The 24,802-nt window shown below is 40.5% G+C and overlaps 1 protein-coding gene and 1 long non-coding RNA gene across 4 annotated transcripts; one reads left to right on the forward strand and one right to left on the reverse strand.

Moving 5' to 3' along the window:
- Positions 1 to 770: 770 nt before the first annotated feature.
- plekhn1 (pleckstrin homology domain containing, family N member 1) lies at positions 771 to 15,635 on the reverse strand. 3 transcript variants are annotated; one of them, XM_078254792.1, is made up of 16 exons: positions 15,447 to 15,635; positions 13,602 to 13,689; positions 13,237 to 13,398; positions 12,116 to 12,196; positions 11,500 to 11,590; positions 8,142 to 8,275; positions 7,459 to 7,608; positions 6,218 to 6,298; positions 6,027 to 6,102; positions 5,617 to 5,762; positions 5,239 to 5,391; positions 4,296 to 4,538; positions 3,553 to 3,708; positions 2,796 to 3,050; positions 2,507 to 2,567; positions 771 to 1,603 (listed from the first exon to the last, which is right to left on the reverse strand). In XM_078254792.1, exons 1-16 carry the CDS (start codon positions 15,518 to 15,520, stop codon positions 1,419 to 1,421), a joined length of 2,136 nt encoding a protein of 711 aa, XP_078110918.1. In that variant the 5' UTR covers positions 15,521 to 15,635; the 3' UTR covers positions 771 to 1,418. The 3 variants fall into 3 exon arrangements, with proteins under 3 accessions (XP_078110918.1, XP_078110919.1, XP_078110917.1); XM_078254793.1 differs by having other exon boundaries at positions 2,796 to 3,047; positions 13,602 to 13,692; XM_078254791.1 differs by having other exon boundaries at positions 13,602 to 13,692; positions 15,447 to 15,634.
- Positions 15,636 to 15,871: 236 nt separating this feature from the next.
- LOC144520776 (uncharacterized) lies at positions 15,872 to 22,908 on the forward strand. The gene is made up of 3 exons (XR_013502249.1): positions 15,872 to 15,990; positions 20,118 to 20,313; positions 22,040 to 22,908. It is a non-coding gene; the product is annotated as an uncharacterized LOC144520776 (long non-coding RNA).
- The last annotated feature ends 1,894 nt before the right edge of the window (positions 22,909 to 24,802 follow it).

Here is a 24,802-nt window from a genome sequence, read left to right on the forward strand (position 1 = left end):
CATGTAAGAACCTAGAACTGCAGTTTTCAAATTATTTACCACACTTGATTTTCAGTATAGACCCAACAATTAGTTCAAGGTATTAATTAACACAATAAATATTAACAATGTGCTTATTAAACACTATTGCTGAGTATTCACAGGATATTTTGTCCTCTTTAAGAATCATTCCTATTTTTCTCCAACAGATGGCAAAGTTGAGCTATAAAATATAAAGAAGCCTGTAGTTGATCGCAGCCCATTAAGCTGTTATAGTATTCTCATAGAACAAACATACAGTTATTCAATTTTGAAAAATGGTCCATGTCCCAACTGGGTTATGCATTTCAAAATCTCACTGATTTACCCATGGGGGCTCTACAGTACTCATTGCTTTTTTTTATGTCCAAATATATTCAGTGTACTTTGCTTTAAAACAACCAATATACTTTTTTAGTAGTATACTGAATTTACATGCCACAGATTTAAACCTGCAATAATAATTTTTGGTCCACTTGGAGGAAGTGGAAACAAGTTGTGAACACAACATTTACATATCATCACCTTTAGGTTGATATAGTAAACTTGTTGGCAAACAGTTGCTTATTACACATTCTTTCTTAGATTTTCTAAGTTACACACACACACACACACACACGTGTTGTTGTATCTTTGGAGGCTTGACTACAGTGTGCGTGAAATAAGTGTAAAGAAGCTGAAAAAAAAGATTTGTACTGTAATGTTGTAATTTCGTTTTGTTTAAATTGATTTTACAAAATTGGTAAACTTGATTAATTTTTGCAGTTTTATTTCGAAATATAAATAAACACCACAAACAAAAATGAAAAATGAAGCCACAGGTATCACTACAGTACTGTAGTGCTAGTAATATTAGCACCTTTAAGGCAGTCAGTTGAAGCCACATCTACTTGCCGTGATAATGTAGCATAATAAAATAATAAAGCTACAACATTTACAAAAATATACATCCTTTACTATAACAAGCTCTGATGGAATGCTTTTTATAGCTTTAAATAAAGTAAAAAGAAATATAGTACAATAAGTAAACTGGACAGCATGTTAGAAAATACTTTAAATATTAAAAAAAACTGGAGGTTCTTGCACTACATTTGAAACCTGTAGTGCAATTATATAATACATAAAAAATAACATTAAAGCTACACAGTATATCCTCTCTGCTGTATTCTCTCTTGACTGCTACATATCAGACAGTTCGTTAGCCCGTTCGTTTTCATTCCTGCACTCATTATTCCTCTGGTTGACTACCCAACCTCTAACAATGCAGTTCATGGGATTTGATGGTGAATACTGTATGCAGCAGGAGCAACACAGGCTGTGCTGGTTGGCTTTTTATTATCCCACTGATAGAGATCTGGTGTTTGCACACGTCCAGACAAGTGCCGGGCTATTGTTTTGTTTTATGACCATCTCTGCTGGGTTGCCATGGCACCAAGGCCTCTGGCCCCAAATTCTAATCCTGTCCAGTGTGTCGAAATTCCAGACGTTGGCTGAATCATTCCAGTATCACAGTCATATTCCCAAATGTTGTCATAGTCCATTTCCTGGTCATCTGGTTCTGTGGGTTCAAGGTACGAGTGGTGATCTATAGGAGCGAGAGAAGATTCCCAGGCTTTTAGTTTCAAACAATGAAAGACAAACTTCGCCCTGACTGAATACACTTGGACACAATTCCAACATAGTATGGTGTGATTGGCCTTGTACCAACATATAGTCTTACTGTAAAGCCGGTAGTGTAACATTCCACTACTACACCACCTTCATTTGTTATTCATGTACTCTTTCTAATTGTGTAGAAACATGCAACCTGTCAGATTAAATAATTTGCACATGTTAGATTTAAGCTGTGAATCACTGCAATTACCAGGTCAATTCTAGTTGCATTTTCAGTTGTGATAAAAGAGCCTGTAGATACATGTGTGACCCTGCACAGTTGTGTGCTGTCAATCACAGTGCAGGAGTAAAGCCTGTCTGTGAAACGGTGTTCTCTTACACTGGGCTTTCCCCCACATGGGACATCTGCATAAATGGCATTTAGAGCTGCACTAAGCTCCATTTCATTGGCACATTTGCACATTTCCTGCACTTTCAATAAAGAAGCCTTCAGCCTTCCGTCTACCTGCTGAAAGACCCAAGAGTTCAATCAAACCAAAGTGCATGCAGTGTTCAATTTAAGGTTTAATGTAGTGTGAGCAATGTTCTTTGTCCTTGGTAGTATTTAGGAAGGCGGCTGCTAGTGAGGACTTTCATAACTCACACTTCTGAGGAAATATGATGCCGCAGTTTTATAGCTGCGTCTTGCAACAGTGCCCATTGTTTTTCAATAGAAATCTACTTTTTTTTTTACAAGATAAAAAATCTTTATTGGAATGATTGGAAGCATATAACCACGTATTATAAACTGTTGAATATACTACACACACAGGCAAACTATACATAAACAGAGGAATGTTTGTCAGGTTTATGATTGCATGCCTTGAGGTCTTACCTGGTGAGTAACCATAAGGCATCTGAGAGGTGTTCCTCACAGAGCTCGACGGGAGGACAATCTATGAAAAGATGTGAAAACAAAAGAAAGTTACTTCCCATAATCAGCTGTAACAAACATGTTCTCATGTTCCCAAAAATATTGGTTTCATCTGTGGCACCTGTTCAAATATCCCCTGCAGAAGAAGACACACACACTGCTATCATACAGTGCATTACTGTTGCACTTTGTACCACAGCATTCCAGAAACCAGAGTGTCCTGAGAGATGAGTATCTCTGTGTTTCTCACCTGCTCTTGCACTTGGCCTGGTGCAGGCAGCAGCTTTAGCCTCGACACAGCTTCGGCTCTGTGCTCTGCTTGGCTTTGAGGAGTCTCTATCTCCAGGCCTAGGGCCTGACCCTGGGAGTTGGTCAGGACCAGGCTTCTCCTGCAGCGCCTGCCCATGGGAGGGGTGCGGAGCTGGAAGGAGGAGGGTAGGAGCTGGGGGCCCTGCTCCTGATGGTGGCGGTGGTGGTGCTCAATTGGCTCTTGCCAGCTCTGCTGCTAAAGAACAAAGGGGCATGTGTCAAAGTAGGGAAGCTATAAACATGTAAAACAGGAGTTTAGATGGTCAACATTAAGGATAATTTCACCTGGCAAATATATTTTTAAAAAGGGTAAAACTGCAATGAATACATTTTGGATAAATCCTGTTTTTCCATATAATCAAAGGTAACTGAGCTGGTTTAAGGAGATTTAACCAAGAATAGTAAAACAAGTGATTAATAGATTTAGATTTAGCAATGATTAAATCTTACATGCATGTGAATAAGCCCCCTCACACTTGGTCCAAGTCTCTGCATTAACAGCTTAAGTTAAGTAAAAAAATAAGAAAGTATTTTTTACTTAACATGCGTGTATGTGTGTGTGTGTGTGTGTGTGTGTGTGTGTGTGTGTGTGTGTGTGTGTGTGTGTGTCTGTGTCTGTGTCTGTGTGTGTGTGTGTAACAGACAGGCTGCACAGGTGTAAATTGAACCTATGGATCCAGTATCGTTGACCCACTTACCACAGGCCTGGCCTCATTCAGGGAGTAGATTTCAGGGCTGCAGGGCTCATCGTACAGAGGCGACAAGGGCTGTCTGGGGGTGCACATGTCCGAGTGGCGCTGGGGGGTGTTTAGGGAGTAGTTCAGGGTTGTCTGAGGGGTGCTCCAGCTGTTGGACTGATCACAAAAGATTCAAACAGTTAGTTTAAAATACCAAACAATGACAGGAAAATCAATTGCCAATTTTCCCTCCGTCTTTCTGTCGCTATCTGTCTTTCTCTCTCACAGAATGCAATCATGAGTCACATCACAATAAGCCACACTGTAGGATCAGATTACCAAATATAGATTTTGGACCAATGCTAGTCATGATCTGCAGCAGTGCTGGTGTGACAGCAATCTGTTGTCTCACAAATCTACTTTCAGCTGTCAGTGTTGTGTATAAAAACTGAACTCCTAACTGCCATAGTAATGTAGGGTTACCCATCAAGTATAGTAAATGTTTTCTGTTTGGTGGCTTAAGTTTTGTTTATGAGCTGTAGTAGAGCTTTCTCTTTTCCCCCCAAGCACCATCAAAAAGATCGATCTTTCAACCTCAATTCTGCACTAATGCTTCTATTACTCTATTTAACACAATATACATGACCCCTCTAAGCTGACTGCTTAGTGTGTCTATTTTAGTTACTGATCTCATGACATGTAAAATGAGTCAACAGCCTCCAGGGAAATATTTAGTTATCAAGTTAGATGCCAGACTGAATTACCTTGACAAGCGGGGCTTTCTCCGGCCGCTGTGGGCTGGCACGATGCAGGGCAGAGTAAGGTGTGCTGTAGACCTGAGACCTCACTGAGCTCTCAACAGGCTGGAGGTAGGAGCTGCGCTGGGGGGAAGAGTAGCGCAGTGACAAAGGTCGTAGGTCGCGCTCGGGCCTGGTGTGCGAAGACACGCTGTTGGTCCTGCTGCCCAGGCGGGCCGTCTCCGTCGAGGAGGGACGACTGGAGCTGTACTGTAGGGACAACAAACACACCCAGGGCACAAGTCAGCCAAGACTTGTGACTTTTCAACACAGGTGGCATCAGGTATTATGAACTGTTTCTCCTCTCTACAGCATTAGTTTTATTCATCATTTTGTGTTTTTAGTAAACACAGTCCCCTGAGTGTGAATTTATTTGGGAGAGCAGTGGTTCAGGTCAGGAGCTGAACAACAATCTTCTGGGCACTGAGCCCTCTCCACTTTAAGCTAATTGGATGGGCAGTCAGCCTACATAGCCCCTTTCCCGGGGAGGTTTGGTCAAAAGTCCTGATAATGCATAAGTGCTTCAGTACTTCTTAAAGAGACTGAAGTTTACAAACAAACTCTTCACTGCTGAATCAACAAGTTATTTCCCTACATCAAACAGTTGCCGTTTATGGGAAATATTACTGGCCGTTTTGATTGTTTTCAATGGAAGGCCTGAGGATCATCACCTGATCCTTTGTAACAGGAGGAGTGGTTTGGTCTCCAGACCTCCCTTAATAATTAACTTTTTAAAAGAAAGGTGTTGCTGCTCACCTCCACCAGAACAAACACAAGGTTTTCTTAGGCAAAGTACAACTAATTACTAACCACATTTATATCTGTGCAAATATTGTAGTGTTGGTGTGCTTGCTTCAGTTTATTAGTTCAAGAACACTTAAACTTAAGAAGTAGCACACAGCTGACTTACACAGAGGGGTTCGGAGTATCCTGGGGAGAGAGGATTGTCATTATGAATGGGCAAGTGAAGGTTGTGGGACCCACATTCACTCGGTGACTGGCTGAACTTAAGAGAATCAGTGCGTCCATGGCTGTTTCCACTCCACCTATTAAACTGTGGAGCCTAGAGATATTGGGACAAATTTTTTTTATAAAAATACAATATTTGACAAAGAACCAACTTTTTCTATTGGACTGTTGACTTAGTATCAGTAATATTTCTAAATCATAAATCATATTCATGTTGAATGTACATTTACAAAAGAGGCAGGGCCATGATATCTGTCTTTATCACTTGTCTTCATACTTGAGTAGCGTAATTGTTGAAAGGAAGGAGGGCGGGCCTTACCTCTCTGTTCGTCGGGGTGTAGATGATGTCATACACAGGGGGTGGGGGGCTGAGAACGGGCACGTCAGCACTTTTGAAATGCTGGATCCAGTCGCAGAACTCGGCCCTATCTAGACACGACACCACTATGGGGTTGATCAGCTTCCCTGGGAAGAGAGTTGGCGGGGACAAAGCCTGTCATTTGGTCTGTTCTCTCATTGGAATGTGCTATAGTCAGATTGTCATTCACTGGGGATAAAACCAGCTCATTCATGGATACACTGTGATGTAAGCAGATATATGGTAAAAGGCCACTTAGCGTAAAAATGCATAAGAATGTACACTCAGTTAAATCCCCTTAACATGTCTTTTCAAATGCCAGTGTGCTAAAGACACTGCACTAGAGCAGCTCAGTGATTCAGTATATTTACCTTCGATCATAAAGGTGTTGGGCTTTACGTCTTGGCAGGGTGTGGTCACAGTAAACATGTTGAGTGGAAGTTTTCCCTGTAATCATAATGACTCTTTAACACAAATATTTCATGCAAACACTTAATATATACTGTATGCACACACCCAGGATATGATTAAGTAGGTAAAAGGTCAGTGAGGTCAATAGTACCTTGTAGAAAAGCCTATCATTCTCCTCTGATAGGATGATCAGCGTAGATGGGTACATTACCAGCAGTCTGTCACTCTGTTCCTGTGGACACAAGATTACAGCCACTCATTATCTTTGTGTGTGTGCATGTAGTTGTTTCAATAGTCATTTTTTTATGTTTTCCCTACATACTTTTTTCACCATTAAATCATTCATGACTTTATGGTGTCAAAAGTCATCCTACGACAATAGGTAGACAACGATACATGTTAACATTTTTAAGTCAACAAGAGGGTTTATTTCCTTGTGGAGAAGACCATTTTCTCATTTGTGTGCATGGTGAAAGGAAAATGATCAAGTCTGGCACAATAAAGTAAAAGTGAAACCTAAAGCGAACCAAATTTGAAGTAATTTATCTACCTCTGGAATGGTTTCACGTTTTGATATTGTTCAAGAAGGAATGGCACCAAAAACATTAAGAAAACAAGCCCTGATAACTCCAGTTATTCTGTGTAAAGATAAGACTATGAATAACACAAAGCTGAGAGGCAACCGTGAGACCTGGTGCAAAAAAAAAACAGTATTATCCTTTAATCCTTTGTTGAGAGGCACAGTTTAAATCCCAGTAAGATCTTCTGTCGAACCAGTTAGTGGGGCATTTAAAGGTGCGGCAGACTGAGAGTTTATGTTTCCTCTCCCTCTGGGAGGGTGTGTCTGGACAGACAGCTGACATTCCAGCTGTGAGGTGAGTCGAGTCACTGCATAAGCTGGGCAAATGCCTCTCACACACCCAGGCCCTAAATCTCACACACTTCAATAGGGCTGCCGCTGTTTCCCACAGTGAATTAATTACTGATATCCATGCAAGCCGTGTCATGACTACTGTTTTTATTGGCTGCTATCATCATTATTTATTTGTGATTCGGTTGCAGGTGTCTGACATGGTCTTACACCTTGACGGGAAAATAAAGAAAATACTGTTAAATCAGTAGGAGATCAGGAGACCATTTGCCAAAATACGGACTACACCCTTTCCACTGACTCCTTTCATTGTATTGACGTAATGTGTGTGTTGCACAATTTAAAAACGATGTGAGTCACCTGGATTTAGAACTGATGTTATCCTGCTTTTATTCATCATGTGAAAAATTCCCAGAGTATATATTTATGTATATTTCCAGACAACAGCAGAGATAGCTTGTTTTACTTCTGTGTGACTGGTCATAGTGATTCACTCTTGATAAGCAGTAGTGATGTCTTACCTGACATGGCAGGTGTTGCAGTCGGACTTTAGTGACATAGGTGATGGTGCCAAGGCTGTCCCGCTGAGAGCCCTCCCACTCGTAGATGGGCTCTCGGTTTATGGAGTTCCTCAGCTCCTCTCTGCCCTCAGGAGTCTCGTCCTGGTTTAGCTATGATAGGTGCACGGGAGAATCATCAGCAAAGTAAATATGAACAGTGCTCTGCCCTTCAGCAAATTTAAACATTGTTAAAGCTCCTAAGCTATTGGCTTATAAAAGCATCATCAGTTCAGTTTTCTTCTGTCTTGACACATCTAGGGTCATGTGTTTCATCAGCCATTTCCCCACCTGTGGGTGTGGAGTCAGCACTTTAGCCCTTTGCAGATGTGAGGGTTCGTTTAATATAGGCTGTGATGTGGTCAATGCCGCTCCCTAGTATCCAGGCCTCAGGGAGAGCCAGCAGTGACCTACTTGACTCATGAAATCTATACACTCACACACACCCTGTTTTTATCAGAAGTGGTTAAAGCCAAAGCGTTTTCCTGGCTAATCCACCAGGTGGATTAAAAGATGACCACACTCAAGTGCTTGTTTGAATTTGAAAAAAAATGAAAGAGCCAGTTTTCTGTAATGCAGCCTGCCTGATACAATGTAACAAAGGCTATTTGGAGCAAGGTGTCATCAAAAAAGTGTTGTTAACTTACTTTCACTCTAGTGAAGTTTTTGGGTGCAATTGGTGTGCCCCCATTGGCCTCAATGTTTTCTTTCAGCAGGCCAAACCATAGGTCCATTTCTTCTTGTTTGGCACAGTAGACGATGATGGGGTTAAGGCTGACACCTGGGGGGTGCAAAGGTCACAAGTTCAAAAAGGGAACGTGTCACCCAGGCTTCTCTTTCTGAGCCCTTTTTTTTCAGAAAGCCTTCTGCCATGGTGGTGACTCATTATTGGTGTTCACAATGTGCTTGCCTGGCTAAGTACAACTAGAAAATGCATTTCCTCAAAGAATTGCTTATAAGGGAAGAAGTTCCATTCTCTTGACTTCCGGCTTCTGAACTGGTTGCAGTTCCACTCTGGTTCCATATAGGGGGCGCTCACAGGCCAGTGCAGAATGAATGAGACTCTATGGAGCTATACCCTCAAAATCCACTTTTCTCAGGATATAATTTTTTTCTCTAGTAATTTGAATGTTGCATTTGAAAGGGGAGGCTAAGAAAATACACACTGCTGGGTGTTAGATTTTTTTTAAAGTCGCTTTTTTGTTCTAAAAAGCCTTTTTAAAATATCAATGGCATCATACACATCGTATGGCCGGAGATACTGCTTTACAGCAAGCTCTGAGTCACTTCTTTTTTTCTCTCGAGGCATGGACAACACAGCTGACAGGTTAGCCTCTCTCTGTTAATACACGTGCTAGAAAGAGGTTTGCTAATGTTTTAAAGACCACGCCGAAATATTCACTCTGACATTCTGTTTCTGCTTCGGATGCCGTCAAGTGGGATCTCCGATCGTGATCAGTCCGTCAGTGACCAATCAGCATTCATTAGCAGAATGCTAGCATGTTATGGGCAACAACAAGTGCATAAAAAGCAAGACTGCACATTGCCCCATTAGGTTACGTTGAAGCTCGGTTCGCGCCGGCCCATCCCTGCGATCCCGCTCAATAATGGACCAAATTCAAAGATTTTTGGTCACATCTGTCTATTAGAAGCAAATGCATGGGGGGAATGGGCTCCAGGTTGAAAAAAAGGTAGTTACCCTTTAAATATGTAAGAAGAATTCCAATATATACTAAGGAATTAAAGAAGTTCAAATGGGAGTTTTACAGCAAGGAGTCAAGGTTTCCTTAAAATGTCTTTGTTGGAATAAGGAAAAAATATCAGATGAGATCTAAAGCACGAAGAGTTGATCTATAATAACTTTTATTTAGGGTTAGCGCTGTGTGTGTGTGTGTGTGTGTGTGTGTGTGCGTGTGTGTGTGTGTGTGTGGGGGGGGAGGTGTGAGAGCAATTTATAGAGAAGGGACAAAGATAATTTTTTAAGGCTCCATGCTCTAGCGATGACATCACCCACTGTAAATGACGCAATACACACCCATTATAAATGCAGAAAAATCCTGAAATGAAAAACTGTAAAAGATATCAAACTGCTGAGATATAGCCTGATAGCTGACGTTTTTGTGAATGGTTTAAGGTTTGTTTGGCATCTGGTGAAAGTAGGAAGGAGGTGAAACATTTTGAAGTGGAAGAGGATTTGAACAACATTCACACAATAAAGAACAGGATAACAATACAGTGAATGCTGTTGAATAAATGTTAACACATGTTTAATACGGAAAACCACATGTAAGACCTCTCGCGGAAGATCCCCCTTGACCTGCTTCGTTTGGCATTAACAAATCAGAGCAGACTCTCCCTCCCACAAACTGCTTACACAGGAGGAATGAACAGGACCTGGGATGAAAAGAGCTGGAATTCTTCTCTATCTATCAGTCCCACACATACCAGAGATAACCAGCAAAGATTGTTTCATTCCAGCCCTACTGCTTTGTACTCTAATTGTCTGGAACCATAGAGTGCTGACCGCTCCTTAATAAGCCACTCTGGACTTATCTGTTGACTTTCTCTTGATCCCAGCTCTTGTAGACCTCGACGATAGCACTCCCTTGAAAAGTTATGCTTTTCCAACCTTTTAGCAATTAAGTTATGTGAAAAGTCTTGGGACTGAGAGCACATAATGAGACTCTCTCATTCAAACTTTCAGTCAGTTTACAGAAGTCATTAACTATTGTTAAAAGTAATTAACTATCATTATACTTTCACATCCACATTAACTCAAACCATGTGAAGGCTTCTGGGAATTTTTACAGACTTTCTCATTCTGCGCTTACTTCGTCACTCTCTAACTCACTAACACAACCTTATGCTAAAGCTGATTCATATTCTCAGCTCAGTGAGAGGAAGACGCAGGAGGAAATCCCTATACGAGACCCTTCACTTGACTCAGAATTTGGTCATGCTTCCTTTGCATGTTTCCTGTCATTGATGCATCCTATAAGCTAAATAATAAGCTTCACACTGAGCAATGAAAACATCTGTAATACAATACCACAAAATAACAAGCTTGATCCGGGAAATTGCAAAGTCAGATATGAGAAAGCAACACCAAAGTGTGTCAATATTATGACAGCAGAGCTGTGTTCAGATTTCAGTAAGATATTAAGGGTGAAGAAATATAAACACAGAAACCGTACGCGCTTCATGACTGGGATTTTTATGAGTAATTCTACCTCAATCCCCGACTTCACTAATTTTGTTGTTTCCCAGGCAAGGACCAAAGCCCTCTAGTCACTACAGCATCTTATTTTTACTTAATGAAAGAAGTCACGTTTCAGGTTCATTCAGAGTTTAAAAGCTAAGTGGCATTTGCACATGGCATTAACCTGAGCAGTTTTAGGAATCTGCAATAGATTATATGCAGTGACAAGGCTAAGAGCGGTAGCTTGGCTTTTCTGCGCGACAGCTGGGCTGACTGAAGTGCACCTGTTGTCTAACAAGCAGGGCTTTTAAGGCCAGTTTGGCCTCCTGACCAAGGGTGAAGGGGGCCCAGCTCTAGTTAGTCTAGGGGTTGAATGGAGGTGAGGCGGGTTGTGGCACCTTTGAATCACTGGAATGTGACGACATAGGAAATGCTGCAGCTTGAAAATAGTGTGTGGTTTCTTTCTGGTTTTATAAGAGAGAAGAATGTTTACTTTGATCCATAACTGATCAGAGGGACAAACATAGCCAACCACCAGCAGGGGTTAAACATAGTGACAGATTAGAAGCATTAAATTGAAAGAAATATGAGCAAAAAGACCAGGACTTTTGCTCCAACTCTATTTTATCCTCCGTCTTCCTTTATTGAATTTTGAAGTCAGCCACTGCTGGATTAGCTGGATCCAGTCTGGGTGATTAATTTGCTAAATTCAACACAACCAATAAAACTAAAAAACTGATAATTACAACTTTACAGGGCTTGGTGTCAACACCCACTTGTGTCCTTTTTAGTAAAGTCAAACTTACCGTTTATTTGAAAGGCGAATTCCTGGGGCTGGCTGTGGTTGCAGTTCTGTTGCAGGTTGCAGATGGTGAGTTCTTTCAATGGAAGAGTTCCCTGCACACAAAACAACAACAAGCTTGATCACCATTCTTTGGACAGAAGAAACATGTTCTCATTCACATACCAAAAGCAGTTTCTACAACTTCTCCGTTGCTCTATTTGAGACAGCTGTTCAGCTCTAAATTGTAACAAAGAATTGAATCACCTTAACGCTGAGGGCAGCCTTGTAAGTTGATGACGTATTCATGTCTGCCTGACATTTGCCGTCATCTATATTCTGACTAATACTGTATGCAGGTGCTTAGCTGTCCCTTTTTGACATGGGGTTTAACCCTCAACAGACATCATGCTTTATGAGACAGGTGAAGACGCATCATCATACTTTCTGTTTACCAACGCAAAGCTGGTTGTCAGGGTACATGTCAAATGGTATGATGACATAATGTAAAACTCTGCCCTATAGGAATATTAAAACTATAACAATCAACCCTGAGATATTAGCTGATACTGCTGAACCTTGGATTTGAAGGTAGGATTGTGATAATATTACCCGTGTTAAAAACATTTTAAAAATCTCACCTGGTATGTCAGTCCGGTTGTGTTGTTGGAGACAAAATGAAGGTGTGTCTGGAAGAGATCCAGGTAGCAGTCATGTACATCCTGCAGAGATAATTGAAGTTAAAAGGTGATACAGTTAGAGATACAGATGATAAAATGAGTCGTGTTTGTGAGAATGAATGTCTTGCAAGAAACCTACAATCCCTGTTTTACAGTATTATAAATACTCACGTACAGTTCAGCAGCTGATTTTTACAGATTGGCACACTTTTAATTAGAAAACTAATTGGTTAAATCAGCTGGTTTGGTGTTGATTAAATGAAACTGCATGCACATAGGCACATGTCTGAAAGCCCATATTGTACTCTATTGTCTGTTCTGATGTTTGTCTCATATAAAGAATGAGATATGAGATTCATTATTCTTTAAATCCCTGCAAGGGGGTAATGCCTGATTATTTGTTTTATATTGGAACATATTGGTCTTGTGATTCAAGCACCAACAGGGAATGTTCTCACCACAAAATGTGATTAAAAGTTTTTTTTTTACAGTAATCCTCTCTTTCTTTAATGACTCATGTATGGCTTCATTAGTAATTTCCTTCCTGTCTGGTAGTATATTCTGTTATAATACAATGTGTTCTTTTGCCATCATTTATTCAATCAATCTTTTTCATTTTAGACAGCTGTTGTGTCACAGCTCTGACAAATTGCAGTTCCCATAGTGAGGAGCCGGTGCATCCTCTATCAGTCTCTGGGATCAGAGGAACTCTCTCTACCCTGAGGTTTTATCTCAGAGATGTTTCACAACTGCAGCAAAAGCGAGCATGTCCAAACACAGACTGCGGTCCGCTTTGTGGAGAACGGATTGGATTATTCACAGCCAACCACCACTTCTATGCCAGCAGCGAGTTTCAGTTTGTTTGGTGGCCGCAGAGCAACATCCTGTAATACTCTCCACCGGTTTTGTTTTGACACTCATAGGCTTCACACAGATGACTGTCATGATGTGTCATTGTAGGCTTGGTCATTGACCTCATTAACCACAATAAGGACTGTGCAGCATTAGTTTTGTTTTCTTCTGTAGTTGCTTTCCTGATATTTCAACATATAGTCATTAAAAAGTCATTTTGTTCCACTCACCTGGCAGTGGAGGAAGCGGAAATGAACTTTGGAGCTGTGAATCATTCGTCCGTAATTCTTCACATTGATGCTGCTCTTCTTCCAGCCACTGGCCGGGTCATAAGGGAATGGTGGATCCCATTTTATGTTGTCAATCTTCTGCAGATCTTTATGGGACATTTCCTGCAACCGGTCACAATGTTAGTGAAGTTTAGACATGACATGAATAAGCCAGTTAAACCTGCTGTTAAAAATCAGTCAGAGACACCACTAAAAATCAAATCACACACAGGTTGACATTTATAGGCAGATATAGCAGTTTTGTTTGGTATGCAGATGTTTACATTTTATGCTTTCACCATCTGCCAGCTGATTGATTTTCTTACCTTTCTGGGGGTAACAGTGCACAGAATATTGATGATGCTGTTGGACTTCTCCTGTCCCTCTTGGGGGTAATTCTTGCGAAACAGGCGACTGCTGCCAAAGAGAGAGGAAAACCATGTGTTACCACTCACTCTCAAATGTTCAGCATCTATTCGATGTTTGCTATTCAGTTCACTTAAAGCAGTGTCAACAAGGAATATTTCCTGTTTATGGGAGTTCACTGTCGTCTACTTTTGTCAGATGGAGAGTTGACATAAATACAACAGTTACATTTTAAATTCAGGGTCTGTGACTTATTTCTCTTTTTTCAATTTTTTCCCATAGTAATCAAGTTCCACACTAAATATTGAATCACTGACAGAGATAAAAAAAAAAAATTCAAAGCAGATTAATGACTTTGAATCATGATTTGTGTCTCATGTCATATAAATTGACCGGAGCCCCTTTGTCTTTGCTCCATCAATGCCATCCATTTAAATTATAAGAACAATCAGGTCTTTTGTTTCTGATAGCGAGGATATGCATAGGAAAATCAGCATTCAATGTCCTTCTTTGTTTTGCATGACCCTCATCTGTTACCATTAGTGTCACATCTTTATGAGGAAGCTCCCTAACTGCAACGATAAGGCTGGGGTACTGCTTTTACAATCTAAGCCTGTAGTTTATCTTCTTATCTGCACATATACTGTATGTGCCAGTGTCCTCAGAGCAACAACGCAGGCTTTTGTTTCCATGGTGGGACTCAAGGTCTGTCTAATCAGGAAGTCCATGTCCAGCAACAATCATTGATTAGTGTTGTTGTGAGTGATGCTATTCCACTACATTCATGTTTTACAAGGTATTCATGCACAAAGAAAAATATGAAAACCATGCACACTGATGCAATCCACAGTTGCAAAGTAAAGAGGAATGTAGATAATAAGACAGGTAGCGGATTTGCATACCCAACAAGCAACAAGTCACTGCTGCGGCATTCAACCACTACTCATTCCTTTTCTCTGTGGGGAATACCTGAGCCTGGCCTTATTCACCAACACAAAGAGTAAATTGGGTACACATGAAACTGGAACACTAAACGTATTGTCCATGTGATCAACCCAACTTGGAAGGTGTATCAGTGTTCAAACATAAGCCGTTGGGTTTCAGAAACCCTTTTTTTAGGGTTGCCATGCCTCTGTTTTTATTTGAAAACCAAGAGTTACATGGCACATTTGACAAAACCAGACCCTGAATCATCATAGCACAAGGAAGAAGACTGGAGCAGAGGCTAATTAGAATCAGATGTGGTGGTCTAGCAGAGTGGGCTGTACCAAGGGTGAGATGCCCAGGCATATAATCCTGGAGGATTAAAGAAAGCTAGAACACCTACGTATAACCAATGTCAGTCAGCCCCTGTATTCATGTTCAAAGCCTTCAGGTCAGATCACTACAAGCTATTAACTTATATATCAGATGTCATACACCAGATATTATCAGCTATTAACTATAATTGCTCACATGTGATCATGATAATGAATGGGGTCAGGTCCTGATTTTGGAGGGAAACCAGATTCACTAACAGCTGGCAGATTAGATGCAAAGAGGAGGCAAATGGTAACTGGATCATTTACACTGTTGGCCAGACGGGCACCACTCAGGCACGACTCCGGGACTATCCTGTATTACCATATGATCCTGACCCTGAACTCACACATTTAACAACCTCTGTTTAACCCCAGTGCTCAAACCCTGAGAAAAACCAAGAATTCTTTCCAGCTAAAACGCAGAGTCTAAAAAACGGCAGCCGATGGCATGACCCACTGACACAAGTACAGTAAGAATACCTGGACAAGTTGGTTTGTTCTTACCTGTTTCTGCGTATGAAACTCTTGCTGGAGAATCTGAAGTTGTGCTGGGGGACACATGACATGCTGCTCCCCATGCTGCCGTGCTCTGTGGGGCTTGGAGCTGCTCTGAAGACAAAATGTACTCCTGTGATAGATGAGTGTAATCCAAGAGTGTGCTTCTTGCTGCAGTTAGACTTGTACTGAGAGAAGTGGGCAGGGTGAGGGCTTTATAATCAGGCCGGTGAGAGTGTGTCTGCTAAGAGGGGTGGAGTTTGGGGCCGTGTCATAGGCTGTGTGTGCACGTATATGTGTGTGTGTGTGTGTGTGTGTGTGTGTGTGTGTGTGTGTGTGTGTGTGTGTGTGTGTGTGTGTGTGTGCGTGCGTGCGTGCGTGTGGTGAATAACCAGTTGGACTCACACCTTCTGTGAGCTGCCTCTGTTGTCTGTTAATTCAATCCCAACAACAAAGACAAGGGGTTCAGGGAGAAGTGTGCCATTTCACACCTTCCAGGAGCCAAATGGAGCTATATTGTTGGGTCACCACTGGTCACTTAACACACTGGATGGTGAGTGTCAATCAAAGGGGGAGATGGGTGCTTCCACTGGCATGCCCAGACATGAAAAATGCCTGCGCACTTAAGTAGTCTATGTATTATTGGCCCACATACTTTAAACAGATCAGTATCATTTTGAAACTTAAGTATCTGGGAAGTGTTGTATTATGGTTGTGGTTTTTGTTCAGCTAATTTAAAAAGAAAACACACTGTAGATGTTAAAAATAAACAAAAACATCTGAAATGCATCTGGTATCACATTGTTTTTCAAACACTGAATTTCTTGGTTCTGTCTTATGAAGTATTTTCCTTTCATCACTTTTAAAGCAGTTGTCGGGATGGGAAGGGAGGATAGTTTAAACAGGACGTTTGTGTATTCAATGGCTCTAATTTTCATAAGTAAAGAGTTGTATGCAAACATATCTTGTGTGCATACAAACGCTTGCTTGTGAGTTTGTTCCTAAATGAGATACCCACCACCTATAAAATGAAATTCACTCAAACAAGCAAGCCTTAAATAAACTTTTCTTCCTCTGTTTTTACATTTTCTTCTCAAGGGATGTACAGTATAATGGAACAAGACATTCATTTTGATAATGCAGCCAACATATAAATAAAGTTAATTGGGAAGTTTATCCTCTAACAGAATTAAATTAGCTTTTTTACTTTGCCTTTTAGACCATTTAGGAATTAAGGTAATAATAATATGTTTTAGGTTGAAACACTCATGACTCAAACTTTAACAACATTTTCCATTGACAAGTGGGCTTATCAATCAGACGGACGAGTCAAACAACTGTAACTATCTTGTGTTAGCTCATTAATTAGGTCATCGTCTGTGGTGAGTTGCTGTAGTCATAAAATGAAACGTGTGCTGCTCGCTGTCAGGTGATGCTAACCTGTTCAGCCGGATTGTTAAAACAGATGCGCCTGAGGCAGCAACAGTTATCAGCTTGTTTAAACCAACTGTAGAGTTGTTGTCACCTTCCAGTCTTTCAAATACTGTATTCATGTTCCTTAACACCCTGTTTGATGGGCCACAGAGCTCATGACAAGGCCAAGTAATTCAATCAATGAAGAATACTGATTGAACTGCATGTGGTGTAACTGAATATAAAATCTTGTTAAGTGACTGACAAGATTTAAAGGTGACCAAAGAAAATGTCTTTTATCACATCATATGTGTGATGGCAACACATGATTTCTCGAAGTTGAAATAATTAAAACTGGTGGACATAGCATAAACCTAAAGGATCGTTACATCATCTAGGAGAGTCCTGTGTTTCCATGTTAGGTAACACTGAGGATATTGTAAGAATAAATGTATATATGAATAGAGAATGGGGAAAACAAAACAAATACCCACTTCACAGCTCTAGGTGAACATTAAAAAACATATTTTTAAATGTTTTGGATTGCATCTATGACTCCTTACTAATGGATCCTCTGAATCCCTATTGTCCTGTTAGTTGTTTGAGGGCCCTGATGGTTTTTCTATTAATTTACTTTGATTTGGATCAGTTGAAAGTAATCTGATTAGTTTACTGAGTAATCCAGATGAATACATTGGTATTGGTGTTTAATGATGTACAGTAATCATTTATATTTATGTGAAAGCACCTTTCCAGTCTGGTTGTGGATCATCATGGAAAAGAAAGAAAGATGAACTTGATAATACATGCAGCCAGCATGGTGACTCACCTGTCTGATGCAGTATTCCTTTAAGGAAAACGGCCAACTAGAAAAAACAAGCAGGGATTTTATTACTGTGAGGTCAGTCTAGTTTCAGTTAGATGTTTCAGGTAAGGTGCATCATCAAGTCTTTACCAAGATTAACTCCTTCCCAAGAATTCCACCATTTCATTGCACAAGGAAGGTACAGTATATTAGGTACAAAACCTAGGGTGGTGCAACAGGTAGCCTATAAATCTGCCCCCAAATACAATAAAATATGAAGTAGGCTACTACCTTAAACTTTAGACACAAATAGGTTTTGGTCCAGGTATTCAAGGTTCCCAAAGCATGAATCATATCTTAACATTGTCACTCCACAACACTTAGTTCAAAAAACCTTGACACAATAATGACTGAATTCCAGTTTGCCCAAACTATTTTGAGGGATGATAAACATATTAACATGCTAAATGTTGACCTATTTTACACAGTCTAGGATGTTGACACATACATATTACCATCTAAACCTATGTTAACAACACATTTTAAAAGCAATAACTGTTAAGTAACTGGAAAGCTGTGACTAAAACAGAGATTTCTACATTTTTAAAATAATTAAAATAGTTAATATCAAACATTTTCTTTTGTTGTCTTCCCTGTCTTTTCCTACTATGACACCGAAAGACAGAACAATAAACAAGCTTTAAAAACTGTAAAAAGTAAATGTCCATTTTTATTTTCACTAATGTAGCAAAAGTGTTCTCACAGTGTAAACAAAATGAACAACAAGCATATCGTGTAATTGACGTTGACATGTTGAAAATACAACCTCATTCAGTTTGGCAAGGCAGCATCTTAAATTCTGCATTTTATAATGCTACTACTGCCTACATGCGCAGGAGGCAAGCTATTAAACCAATAATCCGACAAACATACCTTTGTCATGCAGCATTTAGTGTGCAGGGTTGAGAAAGTTGATTGGAACTTCTTTTCAAAGCTCTCCATTTTCTTATTTTTCATACAACTTCCATCACTTTCATGTGTACAACTGAGTACAAAATCATGAATACCTTTGAGGAGAGACTGTCTGAAATTATGCACCACTTTTCCCATTTTGATGTTTATCTTGTCTCACCCCTCTGTATGACAGGCGTTTTGGCCCAGCTTTCAGGTGAGGCTGTTTGGAACAACTTTAAACACTTTTGTTAGTTGTGGTTGGACAACTTACGTGAGAGTGTATGAACTAGCTTGTTTCAAGCAACCTTAACAGGACTCTAGTCTGGCCATAGGGCCATTTAGTCTGAATAGCAGCAAACGTGCCTGTTTTTTTAGAAGTTTAGATTACTACAGTAGATCCCACTCCTACAGTTTGTGTAACATTGCCTAACAGGAAGGGGAAATACCGGGTGCCTTGCCAAAAGCAACACTATAATCTAGAAAGGCAAACAGCCCATTCATTTTTTTCCCCACTCCAGTTCCTGAATGAGCAGTTTCCTTACAATAGCGCACATAGTTTCTTATTTAAAAAAAAAAAAATCTCCTTTGTTTTTCAGTCTGTGCTCACCACAACAATAAATTTAATTGAGCCCCTTTCTGCTTAAATCAGACCAATCATATTTAATTGTACTGTATGTAAATTATACGTCTCTGGGTTTTCCTTAAAGTTTGAACTGCCAGTTTCATTTTATTAGATGTATCACATTATTCAAAAGAAGAGACCTAAATGTAATTTTCATAATGTCATTCCCTCCATGTGTGGTGGGTTGAACTTTGGCTCTCCCCAAGAAGTCACTCGCTTTTGTTTATCCAGACTCAGCGGGTGAGAGCAGCGGTGCTAAAGTCACACGTCAGGCCACTAAATGGAGTCTGGATATGAGGCCCCCAACATCAGGTGTCCAACAGAGAATCTGACGTGCCAAAGTTCTCACACAGGATGACCATAAAGGAATCTTAATTAGACTCTGGCCCTCCTTTGAAGGCAAGATCAGTCAAAGTCACATTAATTATGACCCAGTTTCCAACTGGCATTAACATCTGTCCTAAGTTATCCGATCACAGTAGATAGCTCTGGTACGTGTGTTTTCACCTGTCAGTAGAATGCGTCTCCAAATGCATCCTGAGTGACCACTTGTGATCGGATCTGTTTCCCCATTATATATGCAAATAAACACGTACATCATTTCCGTTTGCATATAGGCTGGTTGTGTGTGTTTATAATGTTAGGTATTACTCTCACATAAATCAAGTGAAAAATGAAAAAGCGCTGCCCACAGTTTGTCTGTGACCATAAACTGTATGGTGCCGACATAAGGATGTCTACTGACGGGCGGCTGGACCTGTGCAGGAGAAAAAAGATGTTTTTAAAAGTCTCTGTGTTCAGTTTGTAGCTTCTAACTGAATCTCTGTGGTTTGAAGTTTAGTTTATGTTATAACTGCTTTATTTTACGTTTCATGTTCGCTTATAGGAGTCGTCAGGAGCACAGCAGCCACATGTGTTACGTTCATTGACATATATATAATGGACCAACAGATCCTGTTGCTCTGGACGGAGACCAGCGAAGGCCATTAGAAGCACTTTTCCGGTGATGGCTGAGCGTTACTGCGCAGCCTCCAACTGAGAGAGACGACGTAAATGTGCCGTGAGCAACGTGTCTGAAAGTTGTAAGTCTTCTGGTAGCTGTGCCAAGAGAAATCTCAATCATTCCGAATATTGCAGAGACTGAGAGCGTAGGTATATGTAAGGAGATAACATGGACACAGGCTAATTATTGCTAACTAAAATGCTAGTTAACATTAGTAATTCAACTTAAACAGCTAATGTGAGACGAAACTGCCTGCGAGCTTCTCCTGTACTATACGGTAATTCCTCTACTATGCGACAGTAAGTCGCGTGGTTATGACACAATCGTTAGCCTATTTTTACAAAAACGTCTGCAACGGAACCATAACGTGAGGTACAAGGTAATGGAGCCTTTTATACATTGTCGTGTTTCTTTAGAAATAAACAATGGACAAATAGAGTCTTTAACCGCTTCAGATGTAAAGTTATTTGCTGTCAAGGTGATGTCAAAATGAATGGCAGTCAATGGAATGCTAACAGGAGGTGATGGCTTATTAGCATCAAAATGGCGCCATAGGAGGTTCACGGTCCGAGGAGAAGCTTACCCCCTTGGTTACGTTACTGCTGATGAAGACCCAACATTTCCTGATTTTGCCGCTTCATAATAAAACCATTTAAATACCAAAATAACAGGGGACTTTTATTGTGAAGAACTTAAAAGGAAATTAAACTGTTTCCCAGCCGCTGCGTTGACCACTCCTCTGCGTTGACCACTCCTCGCCGACTTAAGCGTGTTTTACACTAGACGCATTCTTCTTCTAGTCCGTAGAAAGAGCAACGTCTGTAGCCTTTGCTCATTAGCGCCACCTCTGTTCAGGAGAAGACTGCAACTAGTGTTGTGAGCACCAGCGTGGGTATAAATAGTCACGGCGATCCTATGACGTCACATTTGCACGTGTCAGCTGGGCTGCGTCTAGTGTATAAGACCCTTTAAGCGTGTTTTACACTAGACTCATCCAAGGTGGCACGCGCCATCGTGACATCAAAATGACGTAATATCCTGCCGGCGCGCCCGATTTATGGCGCGCGAGCAGTGTCGTGCGCGGCTCTTTTTTTTTCCGCGGCGCGCAACAAAGCGGAAACGGGAGGCCCGAATGGACTCGCCGACAACCGGATGCCAGGACTCTCACAGTGACTGCAAGTCTCTCTTGTAAACTTACTGGGTTAAGATGAGTTCTTTTATGGTGAATGAAAGGCTTGATCCGACGAAGTAGGTCATCGAATCAAATCGAAGCATTGACAGCAATGCTGCTGCCAGTTCTGCCGTTGTTTACCTTTTTCTTCTTCTTCTAGTCCGTAGAAAGAGCAACGTCTGTAGCCAATAGGTTGTAACACGAGCAGCAAATGCGCTACCAGCTGTTTACACAAATCAACAGTAAAAGAAAATCAAAGAATGAAAACTTCCAGCCGAGCATTGTTTGAATTATGAACGATATAATGGAAAGTTGCCCGCACAGCGGCAAATGTTAGACAGTGTATCGACTGCACGGCAGTGACAGGATCAAAGAAAACAAATACACAGATACTTTTTCTTCATGTATGCTCATTTATCTTTGTTTCAAAATCAGCCAGTCACAGGTACTCTGGGGCACAGGGATCTATCCTCCACCATATACTCCATACAGACAGAAACTTACAAAAGAACAGGGATTTCTCTATTTTCTAAGTTTGAGTTGATGGAATGACAGATATCTTGTGTTGCTTGTACGGAAGTGAACTTTGAATGTCTGTCATTTCCACTATTGTCATCTTCTCTCTGTACCCTAGTGACTCCCCTCATCGGCTCCATCTACAACTTCCTGTAAGGGAGATCACATTCTCCGAAACAGTGCTGATCCAGTTAAACTTTTCCCGAGGAGGCTGCGGTGTCATCCATTGTTTTGAAAGGTGTCACTTGACTGTCAACTCTCCATCGCAGCCCTGCATGGCAGTCAAGAAAAGAACCTCCTGAACCATTCCTGCTTAACTCACCTCCACTGGACCTTTTTTTCCATCTCAACATCAAACATATTGAACGATACTCTAAAATGTATATATAAATCGCCCAGCCCTACGTCTGCCCAAACTTACTTTTCCTGACACATTTAACATTAACTTGTACATAATTCATCCCCATACACTGGAGTATGTCATGAGTACAGATGCCCATCAATACGCTGTTGCAGGATAGGTGAATGACACCAAGATATGGCAGTTGAAGAAAAATAAATGTACAGTATGTGATAACAGGACATGCAAGTCATCAATTATCAACCGTGTTATTTTGGTGGTGGTTAAGTCTAGATTGATCGTGCTAGTAACGTTAACTAGCAAGTTGTTCGTTAAGGGCTAACGGCTGGTTAACATAACGGACAAAAACTATTTGTTAGTATTCTCGTGTGTATCACGTATCCGTCTCCTCTAGCTGTTGTGGTTGATATGACGTAGGTCCCCTAGCTTTGCCTAGACACAAAAATGGTGACAGCAAAGCACTGTGATGCCACATGGTCCTTATAAATATATACCAGAAACTATAGACAAAGGACTATTTCACCTGCTGCTGAATTTTTGATGTTATTTAATAAATCTCTTTTTTTTTTTTTATATCTGTCATGCTTCTGTGTTTGTCAGTACATTTTTCAGCTTGATATTTTTCGTAATGCATGGAATAAAAATAAATTAAAATGCTTAAAATGATTTATTATTACAACTTAATGTCCAATTGAGTATAGATCATAAACCATAGTATTTGAATGTGTTGAGGGATCTGACACCTGCTGTTCCTGTGTCACGGTAAGTCTCCTGAAAGGTGACATGTTTTTAAAATGAAGTATGACACGTATGTTTAATTTAGTTGCTTTATATAGAGCGCTGGTAGGTGTTTTTTGCATAAAGATATGAAAGTAGGGGAAAGAATTCATATATCTAGCCATCTTCGGGTCAACTCCGCTTACTGGAATTAAAATAAATGGTGATAGTGCCCTGTGCTGCCATTATAATTTTAATTTAGTTTTTATTGAGCTATAACTAATTCTTATTTAACTGACTGTATGCAAGACAGCTGTGACTGTCTCAAATTGTACCAAACTAGCATTTTTTGTAGTAAATAAATAAGACAAACTTATTTAGGTTTGATTGTTGCATGCACTTTACAGAAACTATTAATCCTTTTTGTCAAGAAGATTTTCAGAGTTGTCAGATTTTCTGGTAGGCTACTCTTTGGTACCTAGTAGTTGAATTAAGAGTACAGTATATTTGAAAATCTGCTTACTCTTCATGTTAACCCCTCTCTTGGTCTTGTAGTAATAGACAGGTATTTGCAGCAATTAAATATCACCATATCTGAAACCCTTTTAACAATAGACCCAGATAAAATGTACAATAAAAGGCAAATGTGATGCCATTAGGTTCTTAGTGTGACAGCTTTTAGTCAGTTTTTAGTGTGACAGCGCTTATTAAATTTAAGCAGGTAATAATGAAAATAGCTCCTCACCACTTTTTATTACGTTTTTGGGAGGATGATTTGGATTGATTCATTAAATAAAGTATGAGCAGCCAGTGCCTACTGATGTCTAGCAATACAAAATTAACATACTACAAAGTTGTGCATTTTCTTCTACTCAAACAAGCTGCAAAGGAGATCCGTGCTTGATTAGTGTTGCCTGACCTCCTTCTTTACTGATTGGGTGATTAGAGTTTAAATCTATTGGCTGTGAAAACCACAGGGCGGAGTTGATTATCAAAACGCCACCAGGTGTCTAATAAGCGTCTGGTGGCGTTTATTAAACGCCTGGTGACGTCACACGCGTGGTGGCGTTTATTAAACTCCAGGTGGCGCCAAAAACGGTGTTCAAAATGCCGTGCGAATTGTGACCCTTTTGGCTTTATACACACACACACACACACACACACACACACACACACACGTGGTGGTGTGCCAATCATCTGCACGTAGCCTACTCTGCCCATGCAAAATGGTTGAAATGGGTGGCAGCTGCAACAACATCCACTGTATTGAGGAAGTTAATCAGCTGATTGATAGGCGATTGCTAAAGCCTGTGTAGCGTCAATACAGTTTGAAGGGCAATGGCCAATGGGGAAACACTAACACTGATGTCATCACACTCTGCGTTCAAACCCCAGTGGGAGGCCTTTCTGTGTGGAGTTTGCATGTTCTTTCCATGTTTGCGTGGGTTTCCTCCAGGTGCTCCGGTTTTCCTCACACCATAAAAGACATGCATGCTAGGAAACTCCTGCCATTACCTTTGATGAAAGTACTGGCATTGCAACTGAAGGTGGGTGCTGGACTATGGCTGCCCACTTTACAGCATGTTGTGATGATCTTTTTTAGACTTTTACTGTGCCACGTTTCATAATTTTCATTTTCCTATTTCTTTGGTCTTTGCACACATTTAATCATTTACTATCTGGCATATTTGTCCTTCTGTAAGTTGCTTTACATTACCTTGAACATCTTCTCAAAAAGGTTTTTTTCAAAGCTGACACACAATATTGACATGCTAATTAAAATTACTTTTGTAGCTTCCTTTT

The sequence above is a fragment of the Sander vitreus genome, chromosome 7, assembly GCF_031162955.1.
Source record: "Sander vitreus isolate 19-12246 chromosome 7, sanVit1, whole genome shotgun sequence".
Taxonomy (NCBI): domain Eukaryota; kingdom Metazoa; phylum Chordata; class Actinopteri; order Perciformes; family Percidae; genus Sander; species Sander vitreus.